This window comes from Melanotaenia boesemani, chromosome 1 (genome assembly GCF_017639745.1).
Source record: "Melanotaenia boesemani isolate fMelBoe1 chromosome 1, fMelBoe1.pri, whole genome shotgun sequence".
In the NCBI taxonomy this organism is placed as follows: domain Eukaryota; kingdom Metazoa; phylum Chordata; class Actinopteri; order Atheriniformes; family Melanotaeniidae; genus Melanotaenia; species Melanotaenia boesemani.
Window position 1 is genome coordinate 3,718,470 of NC_055682.1, and position 18,513 is coordinate 3,736,982.

General features: G+C 39.7%; 1 protein-coding gene across 4 annotated transcripts in view; it reads right to left on the minus strand.

The window, feature by feature from the left end:
* The window catches only part of LOC121629061 (SH3 and multiple ankyrin repeat domains protein 2-like), a 302,762-nt gene that overhangs the window by 264,048 nt on the left and 20,201 nt on the right, over positions 1 to 18,513 (minus strand). For all 4 annotated transcript variants that reach the window (XM_041968766.1, XM_041968841.1, XM_041968688.1 and 1 more), the window contains exon 2: positions 14,254 to 14,322. In XM_041968766.1, the coding sequence (XP_041824700.1) occupies positions 14,254 to 14,265 (12 nt within the window). In that variant the 5' untranslated portion in view covers positions 14,266 to 14,322. The remainder of the gene's footprint in view (positions 1 to 14,253; positions 14,323 to 18,513) is intronic.

The window sequence follows — 18,513 nt, forward strand, 5'->3', positions numbered from 1 at the left end:
CCTTCATATTTCCTTCAGTTCTATAAAATTCTGGCTTCATCCTCATTTTTGAAACTTGTAAATTACAAAGCACGTATATGTGTTTAATATTATAGTATATTTATTCTTCAGTGAGTGGCAAAGATGACTCACTAATATATGCAAATAAACCATCCTCACTCATGCATGTTCTAGAAAACAGCCCTCACAGAGGTGTCCGTTGCAGTGTTGACTGCATGAAAAGAATAAAAAAGAAATGCGACTGTTGTGGACGGAGTCAGTAAAAAAACAAAAGGTGTCTGTTTTAAATGATTGTGTAGACATAGTCTCAGGGGTTTATTGTATTTGGAGTGATTCTCCTGCTGCTGGCCACAATGTGATCATCTTCTCCTTTAACCATTATGTGAACGCCTCTCAATGCAAAGCAGTTATTGTTGCACAGAAATTGTTATGGACACCTCCGGAGTTAGAAAATAGCTCGCTGTCCTCCCCTGTGTCTTCAGGAGACTGGAACATACCAGAAATAAATTAGAAAAGAGGCTTCAATAATGGTCAGCCTGATAAAAAAAAACCTTTTCTCCCTTTGTGTGTGACGGCCAGACGTCCTCTGAGTTGCCTTTCAGGAGATAAAAGACGATCTTTTATCTTAGACCCAGTGAATCAGTGTCTCAGCAAGACAACAGCCACAAAAGCAGGATCCCTCCTCATCTCTCTGATACGTCACCTGGATGTGGGCCAGGGATAATATAATATAATATAATATAATATAATATAATATAATATAATATAATATAATATAATAAAAATTTATCTATATGTGATATTTATGTGACTATTTGTCATCTGGAAAAGGATGAAACACAAACAAGTTTTCATCGACAGTCGCTTGTCTGACACAAGACAGTAAAGATAAATAGAACTAAATGTCTACATACATCATTTACAAAAGATTAAAATGTTATTTTATTTTAATTATGCAGATATAGCTGTGTTGTAATAAAGGTGAGGGGATAAATGTCTCAGTAATGGGTCTCCACTGATAAATTGTTCTTTTCAAACAGTCACTTGTTCCTTCTTTCATGAATATGAAGAACATGTTATTGTCTATGGTTTTGGTTGTTTAAGAAGTTTTTTATGCCTAATTTTAGTTAGAAGGAAGTTTTCTTTGTGCACCTCACTCAGTTTCCGGCCTGGTCATTAACCTCATTAGCCTGCTCCAAACGTTGCCTCTGGAAATCGTCTTTTTTTGTTTTCTATATCCTCCACAAGATGACGGCTTCAGATCGACCCCACTTCACAGCGAGAGAATCTCTGCAGAAGATTCATTCTCACAACACCACAGACTGGAGTCTGAGTGGAGGAAGGGAATAGAAAACCTAAGCTGTTGTGGAAAGTGCTTTGTTTACAGCTTGCTGACTGTTTTGGTGTTGACATCTATTTCTAATCCGTAATGATCATGGTAAGCACTGCTGGCTCTATCGGTAAACAGGTCAAAAACTGCTGGATTTAAACCATGAAAATGGTCACATCGTGTGGATTATATTTGCAACAAAGTCCAGCTGAGGAGACTCGGGTCACTTGGAGCCAGCACTGAGATGTTCCAGTTTCTTCTGTACCACTATATAAAACACCCTGGAGTATGGAGGTCCAGTCTGGATCTGCAGCCTCTCTGTCCAGAATAATGAATCAGTCTAACATCTGCTCCAGGTTGGTGGGTTTATCTGGTGAAAGATGTTTCTTTAACGGCTGGTCTACACACACCCTTTGACTGACCAATGTTTTACAGACATTTATGGACTCTTTGTTTTTGTTTTGTAGACTGTGGTCTGTAATGATTGTCGGTACGGCACCGCAGTGCGAGCAGACAATAAAGAGTCCTTTTACTGGAGAGGATAACCGAGGCCAGTAGAGTCTGAGATGTTCCTCTACAGTCTGATCTTGGGCTGAACTTGCTTAGATGTCTTGTCTTGTGAATAATCTTTCTTTCTGTAGAACGATGGACTCCAGGTAGTTTGGAGATCTTATAAACTTCCCAAATTAATGGGCAGCAACGTCTGATTCTCTGAGATCATTGCTGATGTCTTTCCTCCTTGGCATTGTATTACCAGATGACATTGTGTAATATGTGCCGAAGTTCATTTAAACTTTTATTTACTTCATTTTAAGAAAGCCAATAATGACCTAAAAGTTTGAGCTGAAAGAGGATCGCTGTCATCTTTACTGCCTAACTTGCAAGAAGGTTTATTTAGTCAAACCAAGAGTTCGGCATATTTCATTTTATCTCATTACAGAACCTTTTAATGCAGGTTTTAAACCTGAGGTTTGAATCTAAGCGTCTCTGTCCTGACACTCTGGCAAACATGGTAAATATTCTATTATTTGTTCTTTTTTGCTTTTTCAGCTCCTGGTATACTTTGGTGTGAAATGGCTTTTTTCTTCCAACTGCTGCACACATCTTGATTATTGAGGAGGCACAAACCCATTCTGCTAGTTAAAAGGCAGAGAATGTGCCAGCTCCTTAAATGAAAGCAATCACAGACCTTATCTAACTAGATTTTTTTGTTCACGCAACTGCTGCCTGCAAATCTATTAACCAGCCAGCAAAATGAGATCATCGCGTGAGGAAGAAAACGGTGAGAAGGACAAAACCAGGATGTACTGTCAATGAACGGAGAGAAAAAAAGGCTGATAACATTTAGAATTTCCCTCTCAAACAATGAAAAATAAAAATCAGGATATTGTTTATGTCAAGGGAAATTATTGAATACGGGGAGATGGATTCAAATTAAGAAAATTTCTTGGTTCTGCCTGAACGCAGATTCAGAGCAAGAGCTGCAGATGTCACCACATAATTCCACATTCCCTTTTCTATCCCACTCTGAAGAATTTGCCATGATTACCACATTCAGTCCAAAGTGTCATCTCCGAAACTGTAAACAATCCATCCACAAACACCTCAATCACTATTTTCAACCCTCAAATCAAAGATTATTATCAGTGTGAGGCTTCAGGAAACGGTTACCCAACAAAGACACATCTCTCATCGCCGTGAAAGGAATTAGTTTGATCAAGGCACAAGCCAAACACTAGTTAAAAGGTGCTTATCTGAGACTTGAAGCATGTGTCGTGTCAGCTGAGACGTATGGAGTGCCATAAATTCATCTGCATAAATTTGTAGCTCAACAATCTGTTTTCATTCGGTTTGCTGTAGAATCCTGTTCAGTCCATGTTCAGCTGGAAGTTAATTCTTTCCTCTTTTCCTGGTCGGCTTTTACTGGAACATCTGCAGACGTGTTGGGCTTGATCAACGTGGAATAAAAATCAGTTTATTATTGAGGAAACAGAACAGCTGAGTAGTGAGAGACTTTTCTCTGATATCTGGCTGAAGACCAACCTTTTGCTGTGGTGGAGTGGAAATGAGAATCCACAGTTCAGGAAGACTAAACAAGAAGCAAAACTGGGCTTTAACAAACAAAGAGGCACTGCAGGCAGAAACTCCAAAAGAACATGAAAAAATGTATTACTAGAAAAAATAAATAAAAGGAAATCTGTGTATTTTCTGGGTCATTTTGTGCAGTTAGAAAAACTGGAACCAAGTCTGAATCAAGAGCAGGAAACACAACTAACTGAGCAAAGGGGGCAACAAAACAAGCCATGAAGTAGAAGCAAAATCTAACCAGAAATGAAGCAATAAACAGACGTAAACTAACCACAAACAAATAAATATAAAAAATAAACCGTGAATTAAGGCTGCATTAACACCTGATGGTACAAACAGCGCTTTTCCAGTCAGCTTGACCACTCAAAGCACTTTACACTACCTGTCACATTCACCCATTAACTCACACACACACACACACATACACACACACACACACCCACACACACACACACACACACACACCCTGATGGGCACATCTGGAGGCAACATGGGGTTAAGTTTCTCTGCCTCAGGGAAAGCCTGGAATGGAACCACCAACTCGACACGATTGGGGGCTGCAACATTCTTCCTGGACTGTAGCAGAACTATTAATCCATGTTTTTAGTGAAGACATGGATGAACACAAACTCCTGGATTAAAGAAAAAGCTGGAACTTGTGTAGGAAGAGGCTTTGCTCCTCCTCCTACTTCTCTATCTTCTCTCCCCTATATGCATTTGTTTATTCAGCATCAGAGTAATGAGTCCTCCCGACCGATCAATAACCGTCACCACACACACCTGAAGGTCGAGAAAACCAGACAAAGACATCCAGGCACAATGAGGAAGCGAGCGTACTGCTGGTGTGGATTTATCCCTGTGAATGTGTTCTTGCAACACAAAATAATAAAGGCGAAGAGTGAAAATGGCTGGAAGGCAGGAAGAAAGTGTGTGTGTGTGTGTGTGTGTGTGTGTACTGTACACACCAGGCTCAGCCCCCAGGATGCCAGATTCAGGAGCTTATTAGGACTAATTGGATTCTTTTAGGGCCCTCAGCTCATTATCGGGCCTCTTTCAGAACGCCGGGCTGTTGCAGCGTCTTCATTGTCATCGTGTGAATGTGGAGCACGTCTTCCATGTCACAGTTTTCATTTAGCTGTTAAGTTCCTGGTGCTGTATGCCTAAATTCAACACACATTTTAAGTCATTTCTAAAATGCATAAAAGCATCTGATTGTGGCTGTTTGGACCTCCAGTTGTGAAGCAACTTTTAACTCATATATGGTTGTCATTCTTAATAGTTTTATAAACTCTGAGATTTCCTCCTCATGCTAGCAGCTGCAGCAGGAACACATGCAGGATTTTAATGACCTCCAAACATCCCCACATCAAGGATTTACATGAAATTAATTATACTGTGTTAGGATTTGTAAATTTATATCTGACCGTGAACAACATGGAGAGGGAGCTAAATAAAAAATAATGTTCTGCTTTTGTCACTAAGTTTACCAACGATGGACCAGTTTTAGTTTGCGTTCTTTGTAGAGTGGAATATTCAACACAGTGAGTTCATGGCACCATGGGGGGGATTACAGAGATTATTCATGTTGAGAGAAGGTGTCAGAGCCACTAGTTGTTTAGTTTCTGTTTCTGACATCAGCTCGTGTTTTTTAGCTAAACAGTTAAAGTCTCCAGGCTGATAGGTGTGCGATGCCACCACCAACCCTCCTGCCTCCTGATGATAAACTTTTCTAAACTAGTGTTTATGTTTACTTATTTGCCTCTAAAAATAAACACAAAACAGAGGCCATGGTCCATTAGTTTTATATCTTCTTTTTATTTCTTCCACTACTTTGTCTTTAATCGTCTTTAATGTTTTAGCTCCTTGCTTTGTACAGTAACTGTTTTTTTGTATTTATTTAAGTTTTCCTTATGTGCCTCAGCTCTAGTTCCTTTATTATTTGTTTTTTTTTCTTTGGTTTTGCTTCTTGCCCCCTTTTCACAAGTGGTTTAAACTGCTGCTACATACCTGCATGATGTTAAAAAGCTTCCTAACAGCCCGCTATAAATGACAAAAAAATGTAAAATAAAACTTAATAAACTAAATTAAAATAAAATAAATTAGTTTGTATAAAATTATTAAAATGAAATAAAATGAGTTAAAATCAAATTTTAAAATACAAAAGAAAAACGAAAGGTGAGCCACCTTTGGTCCATGTTCCATGGAAATAAAATGGGTCAGCGTTTGGTAAACTGAAGATTCAAACAGAAACTGTGATTAACCCTCTGATGTCTGAATTATTAAAAAAATCAAATCTTATTTGGCTTTTAATTAATTTGATTTATTTTGATATATTCTAAAAAAATATGTATGAAATAATATTCTACTGTATCTACTTAATTTATCCATTCTATAAAAATATAGCTGCATCATTTTCTTTTCCTGTTTATAATTACAGATAAATTATAGGATATTTTTCCTTCAGTGAGTGGACGTGTATTGGATGACTCACTAATGTCCAATGAAGTTGCTAATTTGCAAATATTCCATCCTCACTCATACATAAAAACAGCCTTTAAATCGGTGTCCACTCTTTTTGTTTTAGCTTTTTTTCCTTCCCTGTTTTTTTAACTGATTCTGACTTTCTTATTTTTGTACCTGTTTACGTTTCTGCTCTGTTTTACCTGCTTTTCCAGTTTTGGACTTCTGTGTATCTACATGGTTCATAGAATAAATGACCTTAGTCATTAAATCTGGCTGTCTCCTGCAACAAGGCTCCTCCTTTTAAAATAGCCTGTGACAATGATTCAGTTCAGTGGTACTTTCTCAAACTGTCCTTTAGATAGTCCTGCAATCATATTTACTGTGCTCTAATTAAAAATAAATTTATACTTCACCCAAACATGCAGAACAGGAATTAAAGAACTAAAAATCAAGTTCTCCTCTGAGAATAAACATCAAGAAATCTTCAACCACTTCACGATTTCTGGGCATGTCGTTTTACTTGTGAAGACCAAGAAAATCCTGTTAAAACAGTTTGGAAATGAGCACAGCAGCACCAAAGTGACAAAAACCACTAATCCAGAGGGCTGGACGAGACTTTGCAGTGATTTTATAAATTGTCCTGCTCACTGAACTTTTTACAAAGCAAATCAAAACCAGTCACACTCAAAGCAGGAACACACAGACGCAGATACGCCCGGAACGTATAGAAAATTAATTATTAATACACACTGTATGTTCCAAAAGTGGGTCAGCCTGCACTGGTGTGTAACACACACTGCCTCCAACAGCACACATTACAGGATAATGATGTAAGAAGAACCAACAACTCTGACACACACAGCAACATGCAAAAGTTTGGGCACCATCAATCAATACGTCTCTTATTGTAATAAACAAAAGGCGGTGAAGGTGATCGAATTAGCATTACACATCACAATAAAAATAAAAAGAAGAATAAAAAACTATGCTTGCTCACTCGTGATCTTCTGGAGAAGAAAGTGATGATAAATAATTCACTGAAAAGGTCGCTACCATCAGTAACCAATTCACTGAGCCTGACCAACTCAGCCTTACCAAACCAGCCACTGGTGCCTCACTCTGCTCCTTCCGCTCTCTAAATGAGGACCAAGTCTCTAAACTTCTAGTCAACTCAAAATCCACGACCTGTCCTCTTGATCCTGTTCCCTCTGACATCCTGCAGAGCATTTTACCTACAATCAAAACTGCAGTAACCCATATTATCACCTCCTCTCTTAAGTCCGGTGTCTTTCCTTCTGCCTTCAAACAAGCTCGGGTTACCCTCTGCTGAAGAAACCCACACTCAACCCAGCCCAGGTTGGAAACTACCGGCCGGTCTCACTGCTTCCATTCATGTCTAAACTACTAGAACGTGTCGTCTTCAGTCAGGTCTCACAGTTCCTCCAAGACAACAACCTGATAGATCCATATCAGTCTGGCTATAGGCAAGGTCACTCTACTGAAACTGCTCTCCTGTCAGTTACTGATTCCCTACGGGTTGCCAGATCCACTGGTCAATCCTCAGTCCTTATACTGCTGGACCTGTCTGCTGCCTTTGACATGGTCAACCATCATGTACTGTTCTCCACACTCTCGGAGCTTGGCATCTCAGGATCTGTCCTCTCATGGTTTATCTCACAGGAAGATCCTTCAGAGTATCTTGGCAAGGGGGAATGTCCAGATCACATGTGCTGACAACAGGGGTGCCTCAGGGCTAGGTGCTTGGCCCTCTTCAGCTTTTCCTTTCTTTCCCACCTGACGACACAACTGTCTCAATGTGAAAATCAGCATGTTGCTGATATCTCCGCATGGACTCACCCCGAGTGTGGCAGAGGAAGGCCCCTGCCAGAGCCCCCCCGTGGTCAGGGGGCAGAGGCCCCCTCTACCACCTCACCGTCCCTCCCTCCTTCACCCTCTCCCGCCCACACCCACTGTCAGTCTTCCACCTTAATATACATGCAGACATTGATTTTGGCCAGTAAACAACAGAAAATGTTACACAATGTCCCTTTAAAGGGGTCTCTTTCAGCTGTGAGAACACGCCCAAGCCACTGAGGGAGGCTGATGGAAAAACAGTGCAGTGGCTGACCTCCTCCTTTCCTCAGAGAATATCAGGACATCCAAAATTCTTTATCTCGCAATTACCAAAGGAGTGTTGGCAGGACTCCGGTGGGAATAATTCCTCCACTTCTCGACTCCTCACAGTTGTTGCTATTCTTACAAGCAGAAAGTAGTTCATGCAACAGTAGTGGTCGGCTGATGACTGTTGGCAGGACCTGAAATGCTGGTGGTATAAAATTCAAACACAACTTCATTTCTTAAAACATTACAAGTCCTGTAAGAAATCTGTGGGTAATTTTACAGAAGCATTGCCTCTTTGGCATAAAAGGTTATTCTTGAAAGAAAAGTTTATTCATCTGTTTATTGTAACTTGGACTTTCTTTGTCAAGCTCCTGTACAGTGATCATCAACTCCAGACCTCGTGGACTAATGTCCTGCCGGTTTTAGATGTTTCCCTGCTGAAACACACTTGATGCAAATAAAATGGTTCTCCCAACAACTTTTTAAGTTCTGTGCAATCTTTTTTATTTGAGTCAGGTGTGTTGATGCAGAGAAACATCTAAAACCTGCAGGACCCTGACCCAAGAGGTCTGAAGTTGGCGATCCCTGCTCTAGCCATTGAATCAGCCGATGAAAATTAATCATACCATCATGCCTCAATGAGGAAGGTTTCCAACATTAAAACTCCTCTTTGTCTTTTGATCAACAGATTCTCAGCTAACGCATGTCTAGATGGTCATGTGTAATGACTCATGACCACCTACAACATCATGACTGCCATGTTTAGGAAACTAGAGCCAGTACAGCATCTAATCTTCCTAATTCAAAAGAGAGCAGGATCAGAAAGCAGCTTTGGAAGCACATTAACTCAGTTTTCCTCTCATTTTCCTGCCATTGAATGTTTTATATCACTTGAGAGTGTGTGTAAAATGCCTATTCCAATAGTGTTTATGACTTTCTAAACACTGGTTGACAATCCAAAGACAGGCTCAAGGATAACTCTGGTCATTTCATGTTTTATGTAGAATCCAGTCTCTCCTGCATCCAATTGCCATCCAATTTATTCAGCTCTCCTCTTTCTTCTTATTCCAAACTGGCCCTTTCCCTCATTTTGTGGAAACCTTCCATCTGACCTTTTTTTCTCAGGGACCCCCTTAATGTATACACTAAAAAGCCATGGACCCCCTGCTCCACCCTGTGCTGAAACCATGCTGGTTTTAGCTTTTTCAAAAGTGAGATCCTCCCCATAAATAATGTATTCTGGTTGAGTCCTGTCCTTTGATGGCGCCAAAGTTAAATGAACAACATACAGCCTTACTTTTATTCATTAAAATAGGGACAATTTGTGTACATTGATCACAATGGCTCTAATGTTCAAAGCCTTAGGGACCCCCTATGCTCTTTGGGGGACCCCCTTGGGGGGTCCCAGACCCCAGGTTGGGAACCACTGCACTAGAGGACTCAGAGCTCCTCACCAGGACAGGCTCAGATGACCACCTGCAAAATACTCTGCAGTGGTGCCTTCATTTATTTATTTGTATGTAATACATACATACATACATGTATATATATATATACATATATATATATTGTTTTGTACTTTTTAAAATAACTGAATAAACTATACAACTGAGCCAATACCCCTGCTCATCTGAACTTGAGCAAATGGCAAATTAAGCTTTAAATCTTGTTTGAGGGGGGACCCTTTTCACTGCTGCACCAGTAAACTTTCATGCAGCAGACTAGATTTGTTTTATACTATAACAATCTATACAGCCAAAAACAAGGTTCTGATGAGTTCTGAGGAGAAAGGCGGATTCAGAACATCAGAATGTTTGGGTTTTTTTGTACAGTTTACAATTCTCATGACAAAGTCAAAGGCTATTCTAGATCTACTGCAGTAATTTATTTATCAATCAGTGGAAAATGTGGCTAACACCCAGTCATGCACTAAACATGACTAAAAAATGTTTTCAAATACAATGAAACTAGTATAATTTACTATTTTGGTCCTATCGCCCAGTACTACTCTATTTCACTGTCCGTGGAGTCAGAGTCTGCATCAAAACGGATCACGTCTATCAATCAACCATTTCACCTCACTTTAGTGAAAGTCTCATCTTCACTGAAGAGCAAAATAAATGCAGACCAGGAACATTATGACATTCAAATACAGGGATAGTGAGACAGCCAGTGTCCTCTCTTCTTATATACAACCAGCATTGGAAGATTTTACTGCTGAACCAGCACTGAACTGGTGCTACAACCAACCAACCCAGTACCAGCAGCTGCTGTGTGGTCCAACACATCACAAAGAAAAGAATCAGGTAGGTTAGAAACCAGCCTCCAAAAATGTCACTTGTTTAGAGATTCTGGGTAAAAACAACCAGTATGAACTGGTAATTAACCACAATCCAAGAACTAACCCTGCGCCTGTATTCAGACATGAAATCCTAACCCAGACAGAAACACGATCCACTGCAGGAACAAACCACCCAAAGCTGGACCCGAGGGAGCCAGACTGAGTGTAAAAGTCAATGTCAAACTTTAAAAAGTCTTATTTTGCAGGGAATCGTCTCAGCCTCGCAGAGTGTTAACTTTCCAGGAAAAGGTTACTGTGCCATCGACTCCTCACATGAGCTAAATCATCAGCTGTCAGGTTTTTGTTTTATTAACTCAGTTTTTAACAGTGATTTATCTCATATACTCATTCTCAGTATTCTTGGACACAACTGGTGACTTGGCCAGTTATTTACTTTTATTTTACTTTTAATCTGAAAACAGTACTATTGTCCTCTGCCTGACAGACTCATGTCCTTCATCTGGGTCCAAACTACATTAGTCCACTCATTATATTCACAATGAAACTGCTACAATAGCAAAGCAATGCTTATTTTTCCAGACAGCAGCAACAAAATAAAAGAAAAAAAAAATCAGGATATTAACAAAAACATGGAGGATGACATTGAAGGGAGATCAGAGAAACACTCCTCAGTGGGGAAATAAGTGGTAGAAAAGTGTCCAATCCAAGGAGTGATTGGGGACAATCAATGGAACTGCATGAGATAAATTACAGATTTAAAGAGTAAAACTTGGACACTGCATGCGCACACACACACACACACACACACACACACACACACACACACACACACACACACACACACACACACACACACACACACACACACACAGACACACTGTGGTAATCACACGGTTGCTGAGTGGCTGGATAATGTGACATAATAACCATAAAAACATGCTGCTGGAGCCTGAAGAACTGTCATTTATTGCCACTTTTTTTCTCTTTTTCTGACGCACAGAACACAAAAGGACGAAAATATCAGCACTTCTGCCACTCTGAATCCCACCGTGAAGCCCGCAGCTGCTTTTTCAGTGTCAGCCAGGTGAGGACGAGGCAAATAAAATGCTCCAGTATTTTCATCCCTGAGCCGGGTGTATAGCTGTAACTATGCATACTGCAAAGCATCTGCCTAGACTGACTGATCAAAGAGCAAACAGCATCTGTATACAACTTGGTGATTGTGTTAAATCACCATGTGATATTGCTTCATGTTGATCACTGAATCCAACTGGATCAAGATCATATTGAGCCAGAATTTGTGATATTGTAAATGTTGACATAAAATCGTATCATGATCAAACTGGTGATTTGTACCACTAATTTGCACTCCCAGTGTAAACCTCTGAAAGCTCTCTGAAACCATCTGATTTGTGAATCAAACAAGCACCAGACTACTTTTCATAATGAATGATCACTGCAGGACTTCATGAGTTCCCATCCAGACAACGTCTCTTTAAGGGAAGGCCTTGCAGATTTCAGCAAGACGATGCTGAACCACATCCTGCATCCATCACAGCAGCATGGCTTCACAGGAGAAGAGTCCGGCTGCTGAACTGGCCTGCCTGCAGTCCAGACCTTTCACCAGTACACAACATCTGGAGCATCATGGAACCAGAAATCCAGCAACCAAGGTCCAGGACTGTAGAGCAGCTAGAATCCTGCATCAGACCAGAATAGGACAACATTCCTCTCCTAAAACTCCAGCAACTGGTCTCCTCACTTCCCAGATGTTTCCAGACATGTTAGAAGAAGAGATGCTACACCCTGCTAAACATCACCCTGGAACTACTTTTTACACCATGCTGAACATCACCCTGGAACTACTTTTTACACCGTGACGAACATCACCCTGGAACTACTTTTTACACCGTGCTTAACATCACCCTGGAACTACTTTTTACACCGTGCTGAACATCACCCTGGAACTACTTTTTACACCGTGCTGAACATCACCCTGGAACTACTTTTTACACCGTGCTGAACAGAACATCACCCTGGAACTACTTTTTACACCGTGCTGAACATCACCCTGGAACTACTTTTTACACCGTGCTGAACATCACCCTGGAACTACTTTTAACACCATGCTGAACATCACCCTGGAACTACTTTTTACACCATGCTGAACATCACCCTGGAACTACTTTTTACACCGTGCTGAACACCACCCTGGAACTACTTTTTACACCAAGCTGAACATCACCCTGGAACTACTTTTTACACCGTGTCGAACATCACCCTGGAACTACTTTTTACACCATGCTGAACATCAACCTGGAACTACTTTTTACACCGTGCTGAACATCACCCTGGAACTACTTTTTACACCGTGCTGAACATCACCCTGGAACTACTTTTTACACCATACTGAACATCACCCTGGAACTACTTTTTACACCATACTGAACATCACCCCGGAACTACTTTTTACACCATGTTGAACATCACCCTGGAACTACTTTTTCCACCGTGTCAAACATCACCCCAGAACTACTTTTTGCACCATGCTGAACATCACCCTGGAACTACTTTTTACACCATACTGAACATCACCCTGGAACTACTTTTTACACCGTGCTGAACATCACTCTGGAACTACTTTTTACACCGTGCTGAACATCACCCTGGAACTACTTTTAACACCATGCTGAACATCACCCTGGAACTACTTTTTACACCATGCTGAACATCACCCTGGAACTACTTTTTACACCGTGCTGAACACCACCCTGGAACTACTTTTTACACCAAGCTGAACACCACCCTGGAACTACTTTTTACACCGTGTCGAACATCACCCTGGAACTACTTTTTACACCATGCTGAACATCACCCTGGAACTACTTTTTACACCATGCTGAACATCACCCTGGAACTACTTTTTACACCGTGCTGAACACCACCCTGGAACTACTTTTTACACCAAGCTGAACATCACCCTGGAACTACTTTTTCCACCGTGTCAAACATCACCCCAGAACTACTTTTTACACCATGCTGAACATCACCCTGGAACTACTTTTTACACCATACTGAACATCACCCTGGAACTACTTTTTACACCGTGCTGAACATCACCCTGGAACTACTTTTTACACCGTGCTGAACATCACCCTGGAACTACTTTTTACACCGTGTCGAACATCACCCCAGAACTACTTTTTACACCATACTGAACATCACCCTGGAACTACTTTTTACACCATACTGAACATCACCCTGGAACTACTTTTTACACCATGTTGAACATCACCCTGGAACTACTTTTTCCAGATGTGTTGCTGCATCCGATTGACTATCAGCTCATATTTCCCATCATGTGGTAAAATGTCTGAGTTCAATAATGTGTTGTTTATCATGATGTTTGTCTTCTACTGGGAATAAAATATGACTTGATGAGCTTTTAAAATTACTGCATTGTTTTCATTTACAGTGTTTTAACTCTTTTTTTAACTCGGGTTTCATGCAGATTAGGATTGTGCAATTTTTACAACTACCAAAAAACAGGAACCCAGAAAACCCTAAAAAAACCTTTAATGTTGTGATGACATCATTAGTGTAGATGAATTTGACCACAATCATCCTGATATTTCAACAGCTCTGTTTTACTTTTGATATATTTTTTAAATATGGATTCTCAGGTTGTTTAATCTATCTAATGCATCCTCATTCAGTTTCAAATATGGTTCGCCTTATGAATGATCTTTGGTTCTCAGTGGGTCAAAGCAAATGTCTTCATAAGAGGAAATATCTCTTTTCTGTTCTGTTATAATCCTGAACCCACCCAGCTGGAAAAAGAGAAAAAGAAAAAAGCAGCATGCATCCCAGAACATTCATCTTCCTTCCCAACTGTTATTCACCCCCCTGGTTTCAGCTGCATTATGAGCCTTTGATGGAGCCTACATACCATTTCAGCCATAACATCCAGAGGAGAAAAGCTCTCAAGGAGGAGGTTCCACAGTTGCACCCAGGCTCCCTGAGCGGGGAGGGGAGAAGAGAGGGGAGAAGAGAGGGAGGGAGGAAACAGAAATGTCTACAGTAAATTAACTCACTTGAGCCTTCTACATATTTCTATGTTAAAATATTAACAGCTTAAATATTTCATATTTACAGTGAAAAGTGCAAACCTCTAAAACAATCCAGTGCATCTCTGCTGCAGCCTCCCTGTGTTGTTCTACATGCTTCAACATCTCGCATGCATAAACATGGCTTGTCTCGGGGTTTGCGTTCTCTAACATTTCCAAACTCAGTAACACACAGAGCTTCCTACATGCAAATCCCATTTATGATTATGCAACATGTAAAACACGAAGCATCAGCATTAATCACGTCAACCCATCCACCTACAACAGTTTCCCTCCCCACTTCTGCCCCGAAAGAATAAAAATGTTGGGTGGGGGAGAGCGTACTGTGTCTTTTAATTTTTGTTTGTTTTAGTTTAGGAGCCGCGTGATCCATCCTGCTGTGAAAGGAAACTCATTAAATATTCTCCAACTTGCAAACACGAATTATCTAATGCTGAGTGTGTTTATCTGTTGTTGAAATAAGTCAAACGACCAACTTTAAAACTGAGATTCTAACCTCGACTTATAGTTAATACATGATATGTAAGCTTCCTGTGTAGTAACACCATGCAAGATATGCTGAACGTTCAATAGAGCCTGATTACACAGTTATCCCGCTGCATACACACACACACACACACTCAAATCTTTTAGTATGGGTGGGTAGAAGTGGAGGAGGAGGAGGAAGAGGAGGAGGAAGGGCTACAACAAACAGTAAGCTGCTGTAGATCAAAGATGGAATAAAAATCTGTCAACTGTAATGCTTCATATCTCCAGGCAGAGTTATGTGTCTGCAGAACATGAAGATGTGGGGTTTACAGGGTGAATCTGGAAATAAATTAAAAATTATATTAAATACTGAAAGCACACTGGGGCTTTAAAACACACACACACACACACACACACATTTCAAAACCTTTTACTTTTACACAATTTTATTATGCGATTTCAAACATTTTGCTAAAAATAAATAAATGTTTTATAACTTTTTAAGACGTCCAGAAAATGTTCTCAGTGTGTTAAAAAGTACGCTGTGAAAATCAGCTGTTAGTGTTATGCAGACGATCACTGCTTTCAATCAACAGCAGAGGTGTTCTGTCAAAATGTGTTACCTTGTTGAAACATCCTACCACGGGCTGAATTTATTTAGATTTTTCTGGATTATCAGAACTGAATATCGTGTATTTTTCATATAATTCAGTTTTGTGCATCAAATAGTTTAAAGATCAATAATCTTTATATATGTGGATTAATTATTCTGGATTAAAAGATATATGGATTTTATTTTATGAAGCAACGCCTGCGAGCCGGTTCAGTCTGACAACTCGGGCAACTCAGCTGCATCCCATGTGATCCGTCTCAAAACTTCCCCCCTCGAAGTTTGCTTCATGCCTGCTGCTGCTGCTGATCACTGATAATAATATCATTCAACATTCACTCCAATATTTACCTGATTTAATTAACATAAATAAATATGCATGTGCAAAGACGGATAGAAAACTACGGTACTCAATTAAAACGTTTATCCGTTTACTTAATTAACGTAACTGAAAATGAGGTCGGAACAAACTGGAAATGTACAGATGAACTACACCAGTACTTGATCAGTCTTTGCTGGGCCCAGATACCACTTTTTTTTTTGTTTTTTGTTTTTTTTGGGGTTTTTTTCTAGAAAAAAATACTTAAAATTGTCCTATTTGGAATCAAAAGATTTTTTTATCATGTATGTGTCCTGATTTTTTTTATCAGGACACATAACTGGCAGAGTTGGACATTGACGGGAAATTCGTTTTTTTTTTTTGTTTGTTTGTTTGTTTTTTTGCCCCATTTAACTCCACTTAGTTGCCATTAAAACATGTTTTGTAGTGGGTTCATTCAGGACTCTTTTGGCCACAGACTTCTTTTAAAAAGACTGGACTAATACTTGATGTTTAGTCAGAGGACTGGAAGTGTTTATTATGCATACTGCATAATACTGCAAGATGCACGTGTGCCAGTCTAAAATCTATACACACTACACTTTTCTATACAGGATTTCCAGGAAAATATCTGTATATTTTCTTTATAATATCATTAGTTTTTGACAAGCTTTACATCACCTGACTGTAATTTTTCTCTCTGTAGTAAATCCAGTTAAAACTGTAGATAAATATAAAATAATTAAGTATTTAAACAGACAATAACATCATCCTGGTTAAACAATAAGTAACTTCCTGCAGACTTCTAAAAGTCATGACACACAAAACACAACAGCTTTAAATGTTAACTGTGTTTATAATATGCTAATTAGTTTCATGCATACAGTCATTTACTGGGTGAATTTTGGCCAACAAAGCAGAACCAAACCAAACATCATTTGCATGCTTTTCATTAATTGGTGTCGGATCCCTTACAGACCCTTTAAATAGTGACGATGTGGCAGAGTGTCAAGATCCTGTGGTGAACTGTTTCTGCAAATCTTTACCCTCAAATTGAGACGGAAATGCTGTGACATTCTACGTGCAGTAACCTCATGAACTGAGTGGAAAACAACAACCAATGGCTGCATCGCAAGTGGGTCTGAGAAGCTGCTGTTTACTGTCTGCAAACCTCCGGTGGAAGCATCAGATCATCTTTTGCTTCATCTTTATGGGGAATGAAATATGAACACCAGCACAGAAAAATTTACATTTAGATTCCATATCTGCAACGACTGCTCAGCTTTTCTACTGTTAGCATTAGTGCATTCATTTAAAGTAAAGGTTTTACTAACACCTGCAATATTATTAATATGAGCAAATTAACAAATTTAAAGTAATTTGGCGTAAAAGTCATAGTATATAACATTTTCTTGAACCACTAAGATGTTTGAGGCTCATGAAGTTTTACATGTTAAAAGTTTGTTCTTCTGATTAGCTGTTAGCTTAGCGCCCTGTCAGAATCCTCCCTGATTCTTCTGACTGATGCCTTCAAGACACTGATTACTCAAAAACAAACCTCATGAAACTACTTTCTTTGCTCGGTGAGCCAAAGACAAAATCAAGTTTCAGTTCATCTCCTGATTCATCTCAAAGAATCATTTGATATTTTCCTACCTTTTGAGGCCTTTAAGGTCTTGGATTAAGTGAGACGATTCTCTTTAAACTGAGAAACAGGATTGTTTGGTAACATGATGTTTTTGCATGCAGAGCAAAAGAAATGATGAACAAGAAAAAAAAAAGCCAAAAGGATTTGCTCTGCAGACCCACCTGTACCTCCCTTCCCATCTTCCCTCTCTGTGTCAGTCTCTGCTCTCAGTTGCTGGTCTGTGGACATCGTTTGTGTCTTTGCTGCCTCCTTTTTATCTTGTTTGACAGAACTGTGGGAGCTGCAGCTCAACCAGGAGTTCTGCACAATGCTCTAAGAACTGCAGCATTAGTCTTAGGTCCTGAGGAATAACTAACAGCCCTGTCAGAAGCACAGAGGAGCTTCTTCTCGGTTTGGTAAATTCAACCCAGTAACTAGCATTTAAGTTTCTTTTATCATTTTATTTTGAGCACTTAGAGAATATACACTTAACCTAAAGTCAGTAAATGAGTGTTTGGTGGATTTTTTGTTGTAACAAAGCTTCTTGGTAATAAATCTGCTAACGCTGGAACGTCTGTTTATTTCTCTTTTAAATGGAGCCACATTTGGGAGGAAAATGGATTTATGGGACGAACAGCAGAGTCAAGTACGTGGGTGAGTCCATTGAAAACTTCTCTGCCAATGACAAACAGATTCTGCTGTTGACTCTTGTTTTGAACGTGTAATAACAATAATAAAAGCCATTATTTCTGTTTATGTTTGGGATGGCACAGGTGACCTGTGTTTTCCTCCACCATTGGTGGCGGTGTTGAGGTAAAGTGCATATTGGATCTAGAGGTGACAGTGCACGTTGCGCTTGGGTGACGGGAGGTCACACAGTTTTTACAACTCCTTAATGCACCAAGAGCGACTGAAATGATAGAAGCAGATAGTCACTACAATAATATTAATACATTTTATTTATAGAGCACTTTTCAGGACACATAAAGAAGTTTACAGCAGGAAAACATGATTAAAAATGCAATACATTAAAAAAATCAATTGAAAATAAAAATCAT